The sequence below is a fragment of the Cygnus olor genome, chromosome 3, assembly GCF_009769625.2.
Source record: "Cygnus olor isolate bCygOlo1 chromosome 3, bCygOlo1.pri.v2, whole genome shotgun sequence".
Lineage (NCBI taxonomy): Eukaryota > Metazoa > Chordata > Aves > Anseriformes > Anatidae > Cygnus > Cygnus olor.
In genome coordinates this window covers 86,904,712-86,924,876 of record NC_049171.1, presented here as the reverse complement: position 1 = coordinate 86,924,876, position 20,165 = coordinate 86,904,712, and the positions used below count along the sequence as shown (strand labels likewise).

Sequence of the window (20,165 nt, the reverse complement as noted above, 5' to 3'; positions counted from 1 at the left end):
CCGTTTCATGTCCCCAGTGAGCCCCAGCGTGGCACTGTCTGGGGAAGAGGCTCCCTGGCTGCGCCGTCGGCCCTGAACGACGGGCGGGGAGAGGGAAGAGGAGGAGGAGGAGGAGGAGGAGTTCCCTCTGCCGGCATCCCTTCGCCGCCGCCCGGGGCACTACATCTCCCAGCAGGCCTGGCGGCCGAATCGCTCTCCGGGATTGTCCCCGTCGGGCCGCGGTAGCAGGCGGCGGGGGCGGCTGTCAGGCGGTGACGGCGGCGGGCGGGAGGGACGCGCCCAGGTCGCTGCCGCTGCCGGGACGCGGGGCGGGGGCGGCGGCGGAGCCGGCCCGGCCATGGACGAGCAAGCGGGGCCCGGCGTTTTCTTCAGCAACAACAACAACAACAACGCGCTGCTGCTGCCGCCGCCGGCCGGCGGGCCGGGGCTGGAGCCGGGAGAGGCGGCGGCGGCGGGAGGAGGAGGCGGTGGCGGGGGGGTCTCCGGTGCCGCCGCGCCGGTGCCGGCGTCCCGGGCTCAGTACAGCGTGCCGGGCATCCTGCATTTCCTGCAGCACGAGTGGGGCCGCTTCGAGGCGGAGCGCGCCGAGTGGGAGGCGGAGCGGGCGGAGCTGCAGGTAGGGAGCCCCGGCGGGGCACGGCGCGACATGGCGGCGGGCAGGTAACCCCGGCGGGGCACGGCGCGACATGGCGGCGGGCGGCTCCCGGCCGCTCCCCTGCCCCAGCCGCCGGGGGCCTGCGGCCGGGGGAGGCGCTCGGCTGCCCCCGGCGGTGGGGCTGCCGGGCTGCGGCGTGCGCCCGGAGCCGTCGGGGGGTGCCGGGGCTCGGCGGCAGCTGACGGATGGCCGGGGGAGCGTTGCCTTGCCGGGGGAGCTTCCTCGGGCTTGTTTAGCAGAGCGGTCTCGGTTGTAAATCCTCCCAGCCCGCCTTAGCGGGAGCCGTGTCTCCTGGGCTTCCTTCTTGGGTCTCCCGTCCTCGCCCCTAACTTCCTGGCCATCTCTTGTCTTTCTGTTCCTTTGCTTGAACGTGCTGTCTTCGTAGAGAGAGTCTTGAGCCAGTTTAGCAACATCAGCCACTTCTCTGTTTGTTGTTTTTTTTTTTTCTTTTTTTCTTTTCTCTTTTTAATTCGCAGGAAAGTCACCCCTTTAATCATACTTTCTATAGTAACATCGAGCAAAACCCCTCTGAGAAGAGTGGCAGACGTGACATTCCTTGCCCAGCGTTGGTTCCCTTGCAGGAACTCAAACGAAGTGGTTGTGAGCACGAGAGGGATGTAATTTTTATTCTAACCTCAGTGTTTTGATGAGAAATTTGTTAGTAGCAGAATCGCGTTTCTATTCGCTATATCCAGTAATTATTACGTAGACAGTAACCAGCTTAGGTTTGTATAACAAGAACACTGCATGTCACATATCGAGGTATTTATGAGACTCCCCTGGGTGTTTTTGCATAGCTGATACAGGTCTCACAGATTGCTCTGGAGAACAACGTCTGTTTTACAGGTCCTCAGAAGTTCTGCCAGTACCCTCCTAGTAATAATACTGTGCACATTTATAGTGCCCTCCAAGACAAGAGGCAGGCATGTCATTCCTCCCCTTCTTCCCCTGCCTTCCCAAGCATCCCTCAAAAGCTTGGTGAGTGTCACGGAAGAGACAGCAGGAAGGAAGCAGAGTGTTGAAGCTGTGTGCCGAAGTCGTGTATTCTCAGTGGCAGAACTGGGAATATAACCCGATTACAAGTTGCTTGCTTGCTTCAACTCCTTTGGCTCTTGCCAAAACGTCTCAATAAAGTTATAATTAGCTGTGACTGGCATTGCCACAAGCCGTAACAGCATTTATCTGCTGCAGAGTCATGTTCAGAAAGGTGCAAAATTCTTGGCTGTCTCCACAGGCATCGGGCATGACGTCTACTGTGACCGTGTTCGTTCGAATGAGCTTTGATCCGTGTGAGAGGTTTGCGTTAGGGGCTCGGCAGCGGCAGGAGGGCTTTTCGAGGTGCTCCGTGTACAAGCGAACGATGAGCAGCGTTAATTAAAAACAGATTCCATGCTGCTTCTGAAGCCTTTTGTTGGCCTATATATTTGGAAGTGTTTAACAGAATAATGGAAATTTGAGGTCATGCAGTCTCTCTCTCTCGAGATAAAGATACAATGCTCCTGATTGTACTTTACTGGCCTTCCGTCCAATGTAAATTAAATGTTAGATTGCCTGCTGTCTTGGAAGGCTGTGTGGCAGGGATCCTCTTTTGTATGGTGTTGTTAATATCCCATAAATTTTATCTCTAATTCATCTTGCTTCTTAGAGGTTGACTTTTTATCTCTAGTTTCTTACTGCTGTGATATTTAAATACTTGAGATATTGCCCTGCTTGGCTGCTGCTCCGCAGTCAGTGATTAGTTAAGCTATACTCTCTTTCTGAAAACTACCTCATAAGTCAATCCAACTGTGATTTCCTGTCTTCCTTTTCTTTCCCTCTGGGCTTCTTTTTCTTTTTTCTTTTTCTTTTTTTTTTTCCTTGTAATTAGTTGTGTGGAGTTAAATGTGATATTCAGCTAGAGTACCTTTCTGTTGAGTTATGTGATGCTTATTCAGGTGACATACACCCTTTCCTGGAGTTTAGAAAAATACGTGAATTGACATGTCAGGCATCTTGCTCTCTGTTCCTAATTACTGGTCTAACACTGCTTTCCCAAGGTTTTTCTTCCTATCAAGTGCCTAAATTTTGCTTTCCCTGGCAAGTGTCCGTGTTTGCTGTGATTTTCTAATTATTATTCTTTAATCTTTAAAAACTATCATTGCCTCTACTATATAATCTTCTTCATTCAGGGTGAAAGAGGACTTCAATATTTATGTCTATGCAAGTGTCATTAGTAAGCTGTGTATTTCAAGTCACATTGAAAACAGATTCATACAGGGCTTCCCTAGATGCTTATATGCTAATTATGCATTTCACTATTAATGCTTGCTTTGTGTTTACAGTACTCTGACATCTGCAGATTGAAAAATTACCCTAATAATAAACTTTCATGATGCCTTGTGTAGTAATTCACTAGGAATAAATACTAACTTTACTATTTTTCCTTCTGGTATTCACAAACCATGTTTTATAGTGCTATCGCTTGTTTTTTTTTTATCTCTTCAGAAACAAGCAACTTTCTTTTTGTTACGTTCTGTAGGAGCTGCTTGGGAGAGTTGACAAGAAAGGGTTTCCTGTTCTGCAAAAGGTTTAAGCTTCCATTTTTTTTTTCCATTCTGCATTTTTCTGGACTGCATTTTCACGGCATTTCAAAGTTGTCATTATGCGTTGGACCAGCCCATCCCAACAGCTTGATCAAGAGATGAGCACATGCACAGACCCAGGGGCATTTTCATCTTTCCTGGAGGCGCACAGGGTTTGATCTGCTGCCTGGCCTCAGCCATGGGCCTTCTGACTGCCCGGGGGTAGTTCCCTGTTTTGCTCCATTGTTGGTGGCGTTAATGAGCAGCGCCCCGCGCTCGGGGGCAGCATGTGGGGGCCCTGTATTGGGAGCTCCCGGCGGAGTCAGTGGGGAAGGCTTCCCAGGGGAACGCTCTGTTGCTCCTTGGGAGTAAGGTGCATGTTTTGCTTTTGACAAATCAATGTCTTTCTGGCAAAGATGCTGGTTTGCAGATACTCTGCTGGTGTGTCTGATGTTTCACAAATGCTCTAAATTGCAGCAAACTGCTATACCATGTATGTATAGGCACCCCAAACCCTGCTGAGGAATTTTCTTGCTCCTGTCCTCTCCGCTGATAGCTTTCATTTCTTCCGACTGATAACTGTTTCTCCAAAGTGGTGGAATGGAAGTTGGAGTAGTGGGACCCGATACGGTTATGCCGAAATTGTTTTGACTAGGTAATCTTTCCTTTGAGAAGGTTTGCGAAGAGGTTATGGAGAAAGGCGAATATCCTGTGTTTGTCTCTGCAGGTCTGTTGAAAATATTCCTGTTGTAAGACAGTGCCAGGAGGGGGGGGGAGAGAGGGGGGGGGAGAAAAAAAAAGATAGGGAAGGAGTTATGAAATGAGATAAATTGTGGTTAAATGATAGCAAACAACCGTAATAAAAGGAATGTGGTGGAAATAACAGATAAACACTTGAGGTCGGTTATGGAAGTCGGATTTAGAAATTGCAGCTCCCTGGGGGTCACTGGTGGTGGTGATCTTCCCTCCTGCTGCTGCTTTTCTGAGGCAAAAGGCAGGCAGTGAAGCCAGGCTTAGTGAATGGCAAGATTGTGTCCTTGGAGATAGACGAGCTAAAGTAATGAGGAGAAGGGGCAAATCAGACAGATGGCTCTGGCTATTTATAGTGTGTTTTAGGACATTGGTTACTCGATTCAGAAATAGTTGATATTTACTGTTAGTTGGCTTTTAGATCATGGTCTTCTTATTAAGTTAACGGTTCTAGTCAAAAATCATTCTGATAGCTGGACAATACAGAAATACTGCTCAGAGAAAAAGAAGCAAGCGCTAAGTTGATAATATCAGCTGTTTAGTTAGAAGAAAACTCCTGAGGCATTGAACGTGGTTTTGACAATAAAATGGAAGATAAAATGGCATTTGAAGAAGTTTTGTGTAAGATTTTTCAGATATGAACACGTACATCAAATCTCAGAGGTTCTCTGTGAAAAAGGAATTGGCAGAAGTGCTGTGGAAATCTTTGATAAAATATTTCTTCTGGTAAGGCAGATATTACAAAGAAAACAGTGATTAGTATTAAATTCCTCTCCACCCCAAAAGGACAATATTTTCAACTTACGTGTTTCAAATACATCAGATAAATCGAAAGAAAAGTGGATGAAAATAAGTCAGAAGACTGAGGGCATGTTTAGTTGGGAAAGATGATGCTAACTGGGTCTCAGTGACTACCAGATGTTCTTTCTTCTGATAACTTCTTTTAACAAATCTTCTGATAACTTCTCATAGCAAACTTTACAGTTGCCAAATTCGTGTGAAGCAAAGAGAAGCTTTTCTGCGCTCCTTTTTTCCTGTTTGTTTGCTTACATGCACGACTGCCAGCTAATCCCCACATTCTCATTGATAAGCCGTCATGACTTGTCTTATTCAAACCAGGAGGACTGGTGGGAGTAGACGCTGAGTGACTAAAGAGCTACATTAGAGAAATCTGGAGCTTTTGTGGAGAAGTAGAATGTAAATAAAATCTGATGAGACCAGTTCTTTGCAGGTCTGTACTTGAGTTTATAGACTTGTGATATTTTTTGTTGCATAAATGATCCAAGTGTTTCCAAGCATCAGGTTTTCACATTCCTGTCAAATCTGTTAAAACCTGTAAGTTAGCAAAAGTGCATGAAATGCTTTTTGAATGGGTCTAACTCTTTTAGGAAGGTGCTGCTGTAAATGTGAACATGGTATGAGCAGGCATAGAATTTTGTAAATGTGTGAAGGCTTACCATTGTCTCCAAGTGGTCTTTCAAGCTTAGGAACTTTTTTTCCACAGTGTTATACTTCAGAATAATAAAGTACTTTCTGATTTTCATGATTTGCTATTTAATATTTAAGTAAGTACTAAAGTAAAAAATAACTTGTATTGGTCTAGGTGCACAACTTGTTTTTTTCATGTCAGGTTAGCCTGTAGTGAAGGATCATGTGTCTTTTTGGGTGCATGTTTATAAACTAAATTGGTGTGGCTGTGTGCTACTCCAGCTGTAGGACTCATTTTTCTGTTGAAGGTCTTGGCTCATGTCACTTTTATTGCATAAGGGGTAGGTAACTTTGCACTGTTTGAACAAGAAGTTGCAAATATAACTCGCCCTTTATCTGCGTTTCAGTAGACACAGAGAGTTTATTTACTAATTCTAGACCAGACTGGGTAAGATTCCCAAAGGAAGATCACATGCATCTGAAGGGATTTTTGGCTCACCTTGATTTAATGCTAAAAGAAATAAGGCTGTACAAATGTTAAGCCTCAACTAAAATTGATATCTGTACACAGTTCTGTGAGAAAATAGATGGGTATTGGTCAGCAACCTACTCACATATTTGGTTTCACAAGGCTGCCAGGCCTCCTCAAATCATTCTTTCTAAGTTTGTTAGCTAAGAAGTGGCAAGAACTGACTGATAAACAGGGGAGAGATTGTCATCTTTTGGTTTTGAAATGCTGAGAAATGCTTAGATACTTGAAACAGGTCTTCTGTATCCCTTTAGAGCTCTCAGGATCCAACCTTTGCAGACAATACACTAGAAATAAAAATAACCTCAAGAGGAAAAATGAAGGTTTACTTTATTACAGTGGCCTACTTGGTGTGTGGTGGTAGTTTGATTCATCTAGAAGATTTCATTTTCCTATTTGTACAGAGTTTGCTAATACAAACCAAAATTGAATATATTGAAGTAACCCAGCAACCAAGAAGTTAAATGCAAGATTGCAGTGTGGAAAGATTGCATTTTTCTGCTCTTAGCCAGGGATATGTTTCCTTTTAGGGCAGTCAGGCGCATAGGGCAGGATTGCAAAAGCATCCAACAGAACCGGCATGCATGATGTTCATAGCTATGCTTGTAAACAGGAGGTGAGAACAAAATTATTTCATTTTGTGTCTGCCCCACTTGGTGCTGCAGTCAGTTCAGGGTGGCGGTGCGTGCCTGAGGGCACGGCGTAGGTGTTCCTGGCTGTGGCAGCGAAAACCAGTAGTGTGTGCCCACTGCTTTGGCAAATGCTCATGCGGTTGTCTGGTTCGCTCCTCTTCCTGTGGCAGAGCCACTGCCCTTCTCCTTCAGATTTGTTCTCCCTTGTCTCGCGGTGCCCAAGTGATGCCTTCGGACCGTGAACTTCCATTGTTGCAGTTTAGATGTGGGCCAGAAGTCTGTTTATCGGTCTTGGTGCTGGTTGCTCTTGCTGCATTTCTGCCCTTCTGTGCGTGGCATCTTGTATGGCAAGTGGAAAGGAATTATATTCGGACATTTACAGTTTGGACTTGAGCTCATAATACGCTGCTATTTTGTGACAAGGCACCACAGTGTTGCCTACAGAATTACATCACGTCTAAAATGTCATCTCGTTGTCCTTACGTCAGTCTGCATGGAGCATGCTCCTGTGACTCAAAAGGGAAAAAAAAGTTAATGCTCGCCACTTAAGTGTACTACAGAAAGGACTGAAGGATTAAAGAGAGTTTTAATTCTGAAGAATGATTAAATAAGCTGAATGTATATTGCTTGTCTAACTCAGCAGATATTTTAATGTTTGCAGTTGCTAGAATAGTGAAAGGCAGTACCAAAGAGTGGATAAAAGAGAGACTGGCTATCTGAAAAGAGATCTACGTAGTAAAGCACTTCAGACTGCAGAAGGAAAAGTGTTCCTGTTGGGTGAGATGATTAAATCAGTAATCGAGGTATTGCCAGGAATAAATTAGTAAATAATCTTTGATTCTGGATGACCTACTAGGAGTTTTAAATTGACTGATAGCGAGTTGGTTTTGAAACAGTCTTTTCAAAGAGATGAAGAATGTAAGCAAATGCCTTTTGCAACTCTTTTCTTACTGTAAGCTATATCTTTGATCTCATTTGGATGGTTTAACTTTTTCAGTGCTTATCTCTAATGCCAGTAATGGAGTAAACTGATGCCGTTTTTTGGAGTAAAATCAAATCCTGAAACACAAGGCAGCAAGTGTGTTTTAACCTGGTGATGGTTTAGGAGTTCAGACCTCACGTGCTCGGCAGGATCACATGTTCCCTGCGATGGGAAGCGTTCAGAATCAGTACCTGCATCCTGCTCCTGCGGGCGGTCCTACCGCATTTTGTGTTATCTTAAATGGCTGCAGGCACATAGAGAAGCATCCTAGCTTCTCTTTGCTCGAAGGACTGGGAGCTGCAAATTTGTGGGTGTGACTTTCAACATTTCTCAAGTGTGGCGCCTGAAAAATTGTTTGCCAGTGGTGCTAGACCGCAACTATTTCCCCTTCACGTACACGCTCAGGTATACCTGGTTTTTATCTCCTCTTCTCCCCCTGACTCTTCAGGGCATGCCTACACCTATTTACAAACAGACTTGACATGTATCGCTTCCGTGTGGTAACTGTAATCTGAAATGCTGAGCACACCTGACAGCCTGCAGAATTGTTCTGGCAGATCTTGGCAGACCGGTTAGGACGACTGTTGTAGGCCGATCCATCTGTAAAGCTGTTTCGTTGTTCTAGCTATTTACATGTTTTTACAATATTTTCCTCAGAGTGTTTTCCCTCCCTTGCTCTCTATCTCCCAACCTGTTAAGACCTTGTTGTTGAATTAGAGAGGTGGTATGTACAGGATTGCATATCTTAATAGCTCTTACTTTGCCAAATGATGTCTGTTGACCTTCAAGTGCCCCAAAATTTGAAGTGATACTTATTTTAAAATATTAAGAGAAATATTTTAAAGAAATGAATGGAAAGGCATTTAGTGTTTTTTGTGTCTTAATAATTAAAAAACACAAACATACCCTTTTAACTTAAAATAGCTGTAAAAGTTATAAACAGACAGAAGTTGATAGTAAACATGAGTAATTTGTTTAGTAGCCATAGCATTGTTTCTTTGTAAACATTTTCTGTTCAAGTTAAAATTTTTGTTACTATTTTGCTTTTCTGTAACGTCAAGATGCCAGTCTAAGAAGATGTGCAGGTATACTTTTTGACATCCTTGTCACTGTGGGTGATGATTCCAGAAAGTGTAAATTTCAGCCTACTTTTTAAACGTTGGTAAAATCTGTATGTATTAATATGCAGTGTAACTGATGGTATTTTTGTATCTAGAAAACATGTATTAGGAAGGCAACAACTTTAAAAATAATGATAATGTTTCTAACCCAGTGCTAAGTAACGTGTTGCCTTACAGTTTTGTCCGTTTTACAGTAAAGTGACCTTAGAGACTGCTGGGGAATTTCTTAAAACAGCAATGCACATGAGATTTTGTTTTTATTTTTATTTTTTTTTATTTTAAATTTAAAAATGAATTTTATTTTTAAAATCTCATGGTGAAGAAGTGGAATAGTTATGATAGCTACAGTGCTTTTAACTTAGACCAGATGCACTTGAAACTTAAAGCTTTTGTTGCAGTTGGTAATACCAAAAACTTTAATAGATAAAGTGGGGGAAAAATGGACTGTCCAATAGTAGCTGACACAGACTATCAGACTGTTCCAGGTATCCTAATGCTCTTTATTTTTTTTCTCCCTTTCTTCCCCTCCACATGACTCTTTTGATTTTAATTTAACAGATTAGCTGTAATATGGTAACTCCTAGCACTTAGCTGGGAATAAACAGGAGGTTGATGCTGCTGTGATGCTTTAGTGCTGAGCCAGCAGGGCTGGCTGCATTATAGAGAGCTGTGCCCCACCCATAGGGCAAGAAACAATATGGGTTTTTGCGTGATCCCCGTAGGCAGTTTTAGAGGTTTCTGATGACTAGTTTACAACTTGATGCATTTTATTAGCTAGAAGGTCAGTTGTCGCAAAACCTGTTTGTTGGGCATGGTTGTGAATTCTTGACATTTTTGGCAAACTTTCCGAGGAGTGGCCAAAGCACAAGTGTAAAGCAGTGAGTGTTAGTTTATGGGGAACTGAAGCATTCCTCCCTTCCTCTGTAGCTGTCAGGTAGCTCCCACCTATGGTTTGGCTTGCACTAAAGCTGCGACAAGGAGAAGTTGTCTGTGCAGTCCAAATTTGTTTATAAAATTCTGCCATTTACTCTGTAATTATAAGAAAACTGTAGTTGTGCAGTTTAGTTATACTTTCTGTCATGTCAGCACTCAGACCTCTTACATGTGAACTGTTTGCACAGATATTTATACAGGTATTGGTTAAATATTTTGATCAGAAATGATAAACCTAGAATTATAACTATTTTGTGCTACAGACTGAGAAAATACTGCTCAATCTCATCATTTGTCATTTTAGCTATGTAAATTAAGTATTATTCATTTATATTACAAATTGTTGCATTTGTGGTATGAACATCTAGGTTCCTCTGCACGTTTTCAGTTAATTGCCAAACATTGTAAAGAAGGAAATATGCTTCTGACATATGGGCTGTTTGGTATTATGGTTAATGTAAGATTTTAGTTATTATTTTAATGCTGTCCTCATGTTTGTTACAATTTAACCTTAATATTTTCATCAAGAATTTCTTAACTAGTGACAGGAAACTTTCAGCTTACATACATAAAGGATGATTTAAGACCAACCTAATTGTAATTATTCCATACTTCCATAAATGAGGAATAAGGATTGCTAATTCCTGATGAGAAAGATGGGGGAATGTTCTCCTTACTTTTTTGTGTTATGAATGTGAAATGAAATGAAAGCCAAAGCCTGTGCAGGGCTGGAAAGGCAGCTCGTGGGCTGCTGATTCCAGCCTGTTGTTGCTGCTGAGTGCTTTTCGAGTAATAACTGTGAGCTTTTCTTGGAAGCCTAGGAACAAGAAAAGTTGTAAGACATCAGTGACAGCGTTGGTGTACCACTGACAGTAAAAGAGGTTCAAAGAATCAATTAAAATTTCTTCCAGCGGCCTTTCTTCATGTATAGTATGGGTATTACGTACAGAGCGTGCTGGTGGCTCTGAGTAGGTACAGCACAATCCTTTTTTTCCCTGCTGAATTATAAAACGTAGGTGCTTCAACTCCAGAGGTGGTTAGTATTGCTATTTACGCTACTTTATGTGCTTGATAGCTGCTGGCTCTCAGATGATTAGTCAGGTCACAGAGCCCGGCATGCCCTATAGCAGAGGCGTGCAGTGACAAGCAGCGCTGCTCACTTTTATGTAAAGGAGGTGTGTAGTACAGTATTTTTTAATCAAGTGCACTTATGTCTCTCATCTCAAAGCCGCTCAGAGGCCGTGTGTTTCCTCTGCCCAGGCTACTGCTGGTGGAGGCAGCGGCCGACCTCCCCGCTGGGCCTGCGGCGGTGAGGGCTGCGCCATGGCTGTGCTGCCGCAGGGCAGCGGGCGAGCCAGGCCCAGGCTGGCTGCTGCTGGCCGGCCTGCAGGGACACGGGCTTCATGCCTGGTGTCACTGGGCAATCCTTTTCATTTTGGCTGACCACATATTTACATTATTTACTTTTTTTTAATAGTATTCTTCAATGTTCTCTCGCTTTCTTAGTTGGAACAGTATGTGTTTGTTTCTGCTGGGCCTGTTTGGACCATGGAGAGGGAAATTATTATCAGGGTGCACAGCTCTATGCATTGTAATCTGGGGGCCTGTACAGTTCTTGTAAACTGATTTGTATGCACTTGAGGTGTTTCTACCATTGATAAGCTGGTTGGGGCTGAAATGCTCACTGCACAGTTAAAATTTTCAGTGTAAGAAATGATGGCTCCCAAGACGTTACCGCAACTTTTCCATCCTGTACAGTGAGCATTAAATTTGATTGCAGCTTTTTGCTCATTCCAGATTGAGTGCCAAGCGAGGAGAAGCTTGGTGCTTTCCTTTGATTCAGCTGAGGCTTTTGGGGAAGTGAAATACATTTTCCCCAGTGAAGATGAAGACTTCGTTGGAGAGCAGCCAATGTTTGTCACGCATCATAACCTGGCTGCTGTAGTTGGTGACGGTTAGCTAGGGCTTCTTCAGGTGCCTGTCACACTATTTACCGGCTGTGTTTGAGCAATGAAATTAAGTCAGCTGGTATCTTACTTTAAAGCAGCTGATCTAGCTGACCACCATCAAGCAAGGTAAAAACCTAAAGTCAAGTAAGTTATTCTTTAGAAGTCTCTGGCTCCATTAATTACAATATCTGGGGACTGCTTTCAAGATCATGGTAGCTAGGGACACAATATTTCTGTTTGTTTCTCCCAAGCTTTTCCTGAGAGATTGGTGCAGACTGCAGTACCTGTAGAAAACACCAGACTTGTTTATAAAGGGTGGTTGTAGAAATGAAAGATTTATTGGTCTTTGTGTTCAGCAGCTGATGGTCTAGACCAGTTGCCTTTTAGGCTGTTCATGCTTTTCAGCAAATACATGAAATGCTTTGAGACTTAGCTGCGGAGGCAGCATCAAAGCTTATGATACTGAAAACAGTGGGCAGCTGGCAGTACAGGGGGGCTGAAGCGTGGAGACTACCCATAGGTGTTTTTGTCTAAAACGTACTAAATGAGTTGGGAGAGAACCTGCCTTTTGTAATGGGCTTGATTTAAGCATGAAGTACAAAAGCAGGTAGTTCTGCCTTTATGATTAGGAATGAGTATCTTGTGGTTATCATCATTTTCCATTTAAAGGAGGTTTTTCACAGGCAACTAAATACCTACTCTCTGCTGAAAGTCGATAAAGGTTAGATGTCTGTTTTCCACTTCTGTACTACTTCTCTCCTCTTCTCTCTCACCAAAATACCTTTTCCTGGTTCCCGTTTTTCTCTCTTAATTACAGTACTTCTGGAGAGCTTTCTTTAACCTATTTTAGTAAGTATTATAATTAACAGTTGGCACTGTATTACAAACAGGGTTTTATTTTTCTTTTAGCTGAACATGCTGTACTTCATTTCTCTGACTAGTATCAGGTATCTAATGTATCTGTAGAACAGTGTACTAATTATATACTACTTCAGATAGTAAGTAGAAATACTTTTCCATCTTCTGCTTATTGTTGATAAATACTTTCATCTGCTGAAGGTTTTTTTGTATGCTTACTTTATCTATTCCTTATCATTGATTGAATGTTTATCCATGAAAGTAAATAAAGCCCGTCAAACAAATTAAAATTGCTTTATTTCTTATCTTTGTATTTTTTTTAGGATCTGTAATGAGCATGAAGTTTAGAAGGCTTATCTATGCAGCGTTTAGTTTAGGCATTTAATGTTTATGAAACACACTAAGCCAACTTCTTTTGAACTGTACAAATCAATTTTAAAGTAACTTGAGGCGGGAGGAAGGATTGAGCTCTGCTGAATGGTTTTGAGGAAACAGTTTCTACATTGAATATTTTCTTTTGCAGGCCCAGATCGCTTTCCTTCAAGGTGAAAGGAAGGGACAAGAAAATCTGAAGAAGGATCTAGTGCGGAGAATCAAAATGCTGGAATATGCACTTAAACAGGAAAGGTACATTGATTTAGCGATGAGTACATGATGACAAAGTTCTGAAGACAGATACTGTTGCCTTTGTGTTTGACCAAAATGAGAGAAATTTATTGTGTATGCAATCAGCTCACAAATTTTTAAATAGTAATATTTACCAATAGTAAAGAGTAGTCTAAATGTCTGTATTCTGGTAACAATAGCTAATATGATATGGTTCCAGAAATATGCAAGGAAAGCCCACAGTTGATGAATAGTTAATTCCTTTTCCTTGGTAAGATTCCACCTAACTGTATAGATTATACCCCAGAATTAGTGTATTCCCTTTTGGTTCAAAGGGCTAGCTTTGTTTATTAATATCTAGTAGCTGAAATCTTGGCTGTCTTCAGTCTAGTAACTGTTAGGTTTTGATCTTGCTAAGTTTTTAGACTTTACAATATGATAGACCCTATGGGAATATCTTCTGGTTAATTGTGTGAGGAATGAAGAAATGTCTGTGTTTACCGGTTAATAAAATGTTTGTTTCTTTGTTTATGGGAATTTCAATGGAAGTCTGTAGTCTGCTATACTGTTTTATACATATTTTCCTCTTGCTCTAATCTTTGAGGCAAACAACTTATTTTTACTGTGTTTGGAGAAGTATTTCTACTCCACTGATTTACTGCAGGGCAGGTTGACTTTTAATTATTATTTTTTTTATTTATTATTAAGATGTCTTTTAAAATGCTTAACTGAAGTGTATACTCGTGGTACTACTGCAAAGCAATCGTTGTTTAAGTACCATTTCCCTATCACGTAATTCCTACTTCTCTTTCATAAAACGTTAATAAAATGAACTGTTTTAAATTGCTTGATTTAGTAGAAATATACATGTGCACATATGAGGAATAGATTATTGCTGCTAGATGAAAACAAAGCATTCTAATAGTTGTACATCACTGTATTGTATTTATATTTTCTCATCTTACATGGGCTCTATTGGCACATGAGACATGCCTCACACCATCCAATTTGACTTTTTCCAGTAGTTACCAATTTATTTGCTAGCATGGGGCTGCAACCGTTTTTCTGGATATCAGTAGCCTCAGGGCTTCAGCATACTTGCTTTTGCCTCAGGGAGTTATCAGAGGAACGCTAAGGTAGATAGCCTTTTTGCCCAGGCCTTCTTATGGCTCTGATCTTATATCAAATAGCATAGAAAAATAACAAATTTCTGCATAATGGAGATAGTAGTTTATAGCCATGGAACGTCTATTTGAAGCATCATTAGGAAGATTGGAGTCACTTTAAAAGAAGACAGAGAGAACGGAGTGTGTTCTTGTACAGATAAAGTTATGCTCTAAGGAATGATATTCAGTAACATTTCTTGTATTTCAAAACTAAGGGAGGTATCCTGGTTACTAAGGTATCTCTCTAATACTTCAAGTTCGTAATCCAGGTAAATTAGTAATTTATCCAAAATTATCAGACTAGATAAATATATTTCTCTGCACTATCAAAGAAGCTTTGTAAGAGTTAATATTTTTAACTTCCATATCTGTAATGAAAATGTCTACCAGTTGCATTCAGTAAGAGCCAACTAAATTAATTAGGCATTTAAATCCTAATGCAGCATTCACTGTCAGAATTAGGAAAAATTCCCAGTGGTCTCTCGTTGGAAGTTTTTACATACATATCTTGTATTTTTTCTTACATTTTTTTCTGCAGTATATGTTATTAGCCTCGGTTACTTAGGTCAGTAAACTACATGGGCAGCTGATCTGATCGAGTTTGATGGTTTCTTTATGGGAGTGAAATAGTTCTCAAAGTAAATGTGATGTTTGTGAATGGTGTGTGCTGGAACAGCTATTTATAACGGTTTGTGGTTTTAAACAGCAGTATTGTTTGCCAGTTACTGAAGAAATGGTCTTGTATTTCTGCTGGAAATGTCTTCCAGCAAGTGTTCTTGCTTGATACTTGAAGGAATGGCAACACACTGGGCTTGGAAGCACTACGCTCTTTCCCAACACTTCCCTAAATCAGCTATTGGCCTGGTCAGCCAGTAGTCAGTTTATACGCTGGCTGTTGCCACTGGGAACTCAGGGCCGAAAAATGAAATCCTATGAGGTAGAAAGAAAACATTTCTGGTCAAGTTATAACAAGGGTGGTGCAGGTGGGAGGGGGCAGGGAGGCATCCCTGCATTCTTCCATTTCTGCCCTGGCCTTGCCGTGTACCAAAGTCTTCCTAGATAGGTCAAATAAATAGGTTATTTAATAAAGGGACAGAATGTGAAATTGTGACCCAGAGTAGTATGTGCTTGCAGTGTCCTCAGAGCAAGAAATGATTGGCATTGGTTTTCTCACGTACATGCTTCTATGAGCTGCTATTTTGTAGAGTGGGTATTCAGCGTTTCTTTTTTCCAATCTTTTTTTTTTTTCCCAAAGCTAATTATAAATAATAAGCTTTGGAAGCAGTGTCATTGTTCTCGATTTCATGGCACTTGCATGATTTTATAGCAGGGGAGGTAGAAAGTGGTGTTTACGTAAGGATTATCATGCTTTTTTCTGACAAATTTAGTTTTAATGTTCAGTCATTATCTCAGTAATTGTGAGATTACCTTTCCATTGTTTGTATATGAAGCCAAGTTACTTCTGCTGAAAAGTCTTAATACACTAAGGAGAAGAGAACTTAGAAGGGAGATAATTAGTAGCTAAGCAGTACCATCTTTTCAACAGCAGTTTTGATGTAGTTTTGCCAACATCCAGTAGATTGCAGTGCGAGGCAATTCGTACCTGAGAGTTACTTTTTATTACTATATTGATAGTTGCTCCACCACCAACAAATTGCATTATTTTCTCTGGATTTTCAGGAGCTAACCAAAATGTAGTACGTTTGGTTGCTCTATTTCTGTCAAGTACACGTCTAGTTTAATAATCTAGTCTAGGTCATTTCCTGTCTTAACATATTCCAACCGAAGAACTCGACTCTTGGGCCATGTCTCTAGAAACACTTGATTTAATTTTATGTTGTTCTCTGCAGTGGTGTGTCTGATCAGAGCAGGGCTGGCGCCCTCTCCCCTGGGTAGAATATCTTGCAGTGCTGTTCCTGGCAGTCTTTCGTGTTTATGTCTCTTGGTTTGGCGGCGACTCCTAGATCTTCTACGGATGTTTTGGCAGGCTCCCTCAGCACAGCTGGATCAGATGCTGCAGGTCTGGCGACAGATATTTCCAAGAAACAGTGGCCTTTTTTGATTGGAATCAAACTTTTCTGTGTGAAGCATTCAGAAAAGTTTCGTTGCTTTCAATTTTAGGAAATGTAGAAGGATGAAAGCTTTTAGCATTTTCCTGAGCAGCCCTTCAAGTGTTGTTGCAGCAGTGTTGAATGTCTCGAAGCACTGTTCATGTAAAGGAAACACAGTTTAAAGATACCACTACTACTACTAATAAATGACTTGTACAACAAAGTGCAAAAGGCAGAGCAATTGTAATACTTATCTTACGAAGGCTATCTTCCTGGTAAAGTAGTGTTACAGCTCTGAAATAGGATTCTTCCAAACAACTTGCAAGGCTAGTTTTCAGATGGAAAATAACACCTGTAAAATTGTGCCCTTAAGGTAGTTATTTTCAAGTAATTTTCCAATCTCTGCATACTGTTAATAATGCAGATGTAATTTTCAGAAATTGATGTTAAACTACCAAAGTTGATCAAGTTCCAGATAATAAGGCTTGTCTTTGTGATTGGTCTCTCCACTTGCCCTAAACCCCTGAAGCTACCTCCTTGTTTTTGACCAGGTGATACAAAGGGTGGAGGAACTTTGATTTTTCTGTACACTGATTTATAGAAGAAATGTATTTGATTTCCTCTGTGATAATAGCATCTCACTGCTGTGATAAGTGAACTAGAGTTCAAAGTGAACTGTAGAGGGCCAATTTCAAGCAGATAGTAACTGGAATATGTAATTTCTGAGGAAATGGAGAAATTAAGCATGACAGGTGGGCAGGAGACACTTGGTTACTGTAGGATTAGATAAATATAAACATGCTGAGGGAGTAAGCATATTAAGAATGTGTGTAGACAAGAATTAGTTTCTTTCATGAGAAGATTCTTACCCTTTGGTTTCAGTATGTGAAATTGAATGGTCAAGACTGTTCCTTGCAGACTTAGAGTCTGAATCCTTGTGTTCAGCTCTTAATATACTTCAGAAGGAAGAAGATTGTCTTTCATACTTTTGACATTGTCAGCTGTACAATAAAGATGCTACTAATTAGAACAGAATTAGTATAGATTTCCCCCTCCGCTCAATGCGCTGTTAGCTATTTATCTCTTTTTTTCTCTCTTCTAAACTAGAAGTTGACCGTAGTTGAAGATGGGTTCACCAGGTCAAGTACTCTGACGTGGTATTCATATTTCTGCTTCATATCTGACTGGTGTCTTGCTCAGCTACCTGAGTTTATGCTAATCCATTCTAATTAATTCAGGTTTGAGTTTGGTGTTGGATTTTCTGTCACTTCATGTAGGCAAAGGTCTACAGCTTTTTGTTTTTAACTTTCTCAGTAAAACTAGAAGTAAGGATTGCTTTTTGGGATAGGCAATTAAAGAGCTGACAGTGTTTGTCAGCTTTTTTTCATATCTGTATTTCTACTTTTCTCTGCCTGTTTTGCCCAAAGTTAAATCTTCTGAAAGATGAAGTCTTAGTCCAGCTTAGTAATGAAATAAATTTAAGGCCCTATGGCATTTAAGACCATGTAATCTAGGTTATCCTCTTGCAGTAAGAAATAATAGTAAAGGCTTTAAAAAAAACTTGCATTATGAGGAGGAAAAAAAAAAAAAGAAAAATGAAAAAAACCTACCATTGATAGATTAGAATGTGGATGGAGTGAATGCTCTCACTTTGCTGAACTGATTCTATAATGCACATAATGAGGGGGGAAATTTTCAATAAGAAGACACAAAACATTACTGTTGATATAAAGGGGACATTTCTTCACTCTGCACTTACCCTTCTCATCTGGAATTAAATGTTTATTATAATTAGAAAGCAGCTGGATCAGTAGGGAATTTGTACTGTCGATACTTAAGGAAAAGAACTACTAAGCATTGCTAGCTACCCTCATCATCGTTTTATTAGAAGTAATGAGTTTGCTTGATGGAATAGGAAAAGGCAAAAGAAAACAGAAGAATAACATACTGAGGATGCCTGAGAAGCAATCAAGAGGCAGAGGTAACTTGAAAGCTGTCTCCAGTCACCCTTGATAGGGTCATTCTAGCTTAGTGGCACTTGCCTAATGCAATCGTGACGTGTCACGCCCATTCATTTTTGTAAAAACAATTTTTAAGTGGGAGAGTTCCCTTGTGAGTTGTGGAGGCAATGAAGCCTGTTTTCGTGTTCATTTATATGGGGGTTCTTTTTCCCTTTTTGTCTTCTGTAGCCTTTGTCTTGCCTTCTTACACCCAGCTCGCTGCATTTGCATTGGAGCTGTGCCTGCGTGTGTGCCAGTCGGTCATTCTGCTGCTGCCAGGCTGAATGTCGAGTACTGCCTCAATTCTCTCTTGCCTTATATTGAGGGTGCTGGTTCTCTACACAGTTAGGAATGTCTACAAAACTTTATAGGGAAGCAGTTGGGTTTTGGAGTCTTCTAAAGCTTTCTTATTTGGCCAAAACCAATCATAGAGACTGGAGTTACTATGAGTGTGAGATAAGGGGGAACAGACAGTGAGGCTCTCTTTGCCTCACTTTTTCTCTTCATTACTGTGTTATAAGACTTCATCTACTCTGATGAATCTTTAATAACTTATATGTACATTTGTAATGGTGTACTACTGTTGCATTATTTTCTGTGTTTAAAAGTCTATAGACACTGATTCTGTAAGATGAAGCTTTTTCAGTCATAATGCTTTTTTTCTTTTTCTTCTAGGTAGTCTCACTATCATATAGCATGCTTTATGAGGTTTGTTACAATAGGCCTTCTGTAGGCTAAGTATTTTTGAAAGAGAAGTCTCCATTTTTAACTCAGTCAAGTGTCAGTTCTAGCAGCTGTATGACAAACTGGTGAAGCAGGGCTGCTATCAGCACTAGACTTTAGCACTGGTATAGAGTAGTCCTTAGTGAGGAGAGCCTGAAGAAGGGAAAAAAAAGTTGCTTAACTGAGGTGACAGTGAAATACGAAATTATGTGGATAGTAAAAATGTTTGATAGTTTAGTGATAGTTTTTTTTTTAAAAAAACAAAAGGAGTAAAGGTGGGAGAAGCAAGCATATTGCCAAAAGGAAGTAAAACCATTCTGTACAACCTACTGTCTGTTGATCTGTTTCATTAGTATTTGCTTTGCAAATACCTGTAAATCTTGGAAAAAATAATTAGGCAAAATTGCACCTCTAAGTCCTGCTGAAATTACTTGTTTTTTACATACCCTAGAAAGAAGGAGTGACTTTTGTAGTGAGGACAGGTGACATTTATGTATTTATCCATACCCTTTAAATGTGCTAATAGTTTCCTTTTTTTTCTCTTTTCAGGGCTAAATATCACAAATTAAAATATGGCACAGAATTGAATCAGGGAGATATGAAGCCACCAAACTATGATTCTGGTAAGACTTTATGAAGAATGAGTTCATTACTGACATAAAAACTCAACTATGGTTTGTGCAAATGCTTAAATGGTGGTGTCGATGAAATATGCCACTTAGTAGAGTCAGTGGGAATAGACATAATTAATGAAGATTGAATTTTACTAATGTAAAATTAAAAGTATGTTAATGCTCTAAAAGAGTCTCAAATGAGTTTAAAAAAAAATGCAAACCCAGCAAACTGCTTCTGAAGAGAATAATTTATCTTCTAAGTAATGTGTATGGATATTTTGGAACAGAGAGTTACTAGATTTATAGCTATAGAATCCTTTTATTTTTGAATAATTCTTCTGAAACAAAAGTTAATAGCAAAGGATGTGAACTATATGGTACATAATTTGTGTGAAAATATGTATTAGACATAAGTGAGAGTTTGACAATGGCACTCGGTTTGAGGAATTCAGAATTGCAATTACTTCCTTTTTCCCTGTTGCTATCTACCCTTACTTTCCCTGGGGGGGGGGGGGGGGGGGGAGGGTTTGAGGATTATCCCTTTTGTATGTTGTAGGTCAAGAGCTTGAGAGGAGAAGTAATAGGTAGCTATTTTTGCATCTCAGAC

At 40.8% G+C, this 20,165-nt stretch overlaps 1 protein-coding gene across 4 annotated transcripts in view; it reads left to right on the top strand.

The window, feature by feature from the left end:
- Nucleotides 1–245: 245 nt before the first annotated feature.
- Nucleotides 246–20,165, top strand: part of STRN (striatin) — a 68,780-nt gene continuing 48,860 nt past the window's right edge. For 2 of the 4 annotated variants that reach the window (XM_040551545.1, XM_040551542.1), the window contains exons 1-3: nt 273–616; nt 12,922–13,025; nt 19,494–19,567. In XM_040551545.1, coding sequence (XP_040407479.1) covers nt 338–616; nt 12,922–13,025; nt 19,494–19,567 — 457 coding nt within the window. In that variant the 5' untranslated portion in view covers nt 273–337. Of the gene's footprint in view, nt 617–12,921; nt 13,026–19,493; nt 19,568–20,165 lie in introns of all 4 variants that reach the window. The other 2 variants (XM_040551544.1, XM_040551543.1) reach the window with 2 other exon arrangements.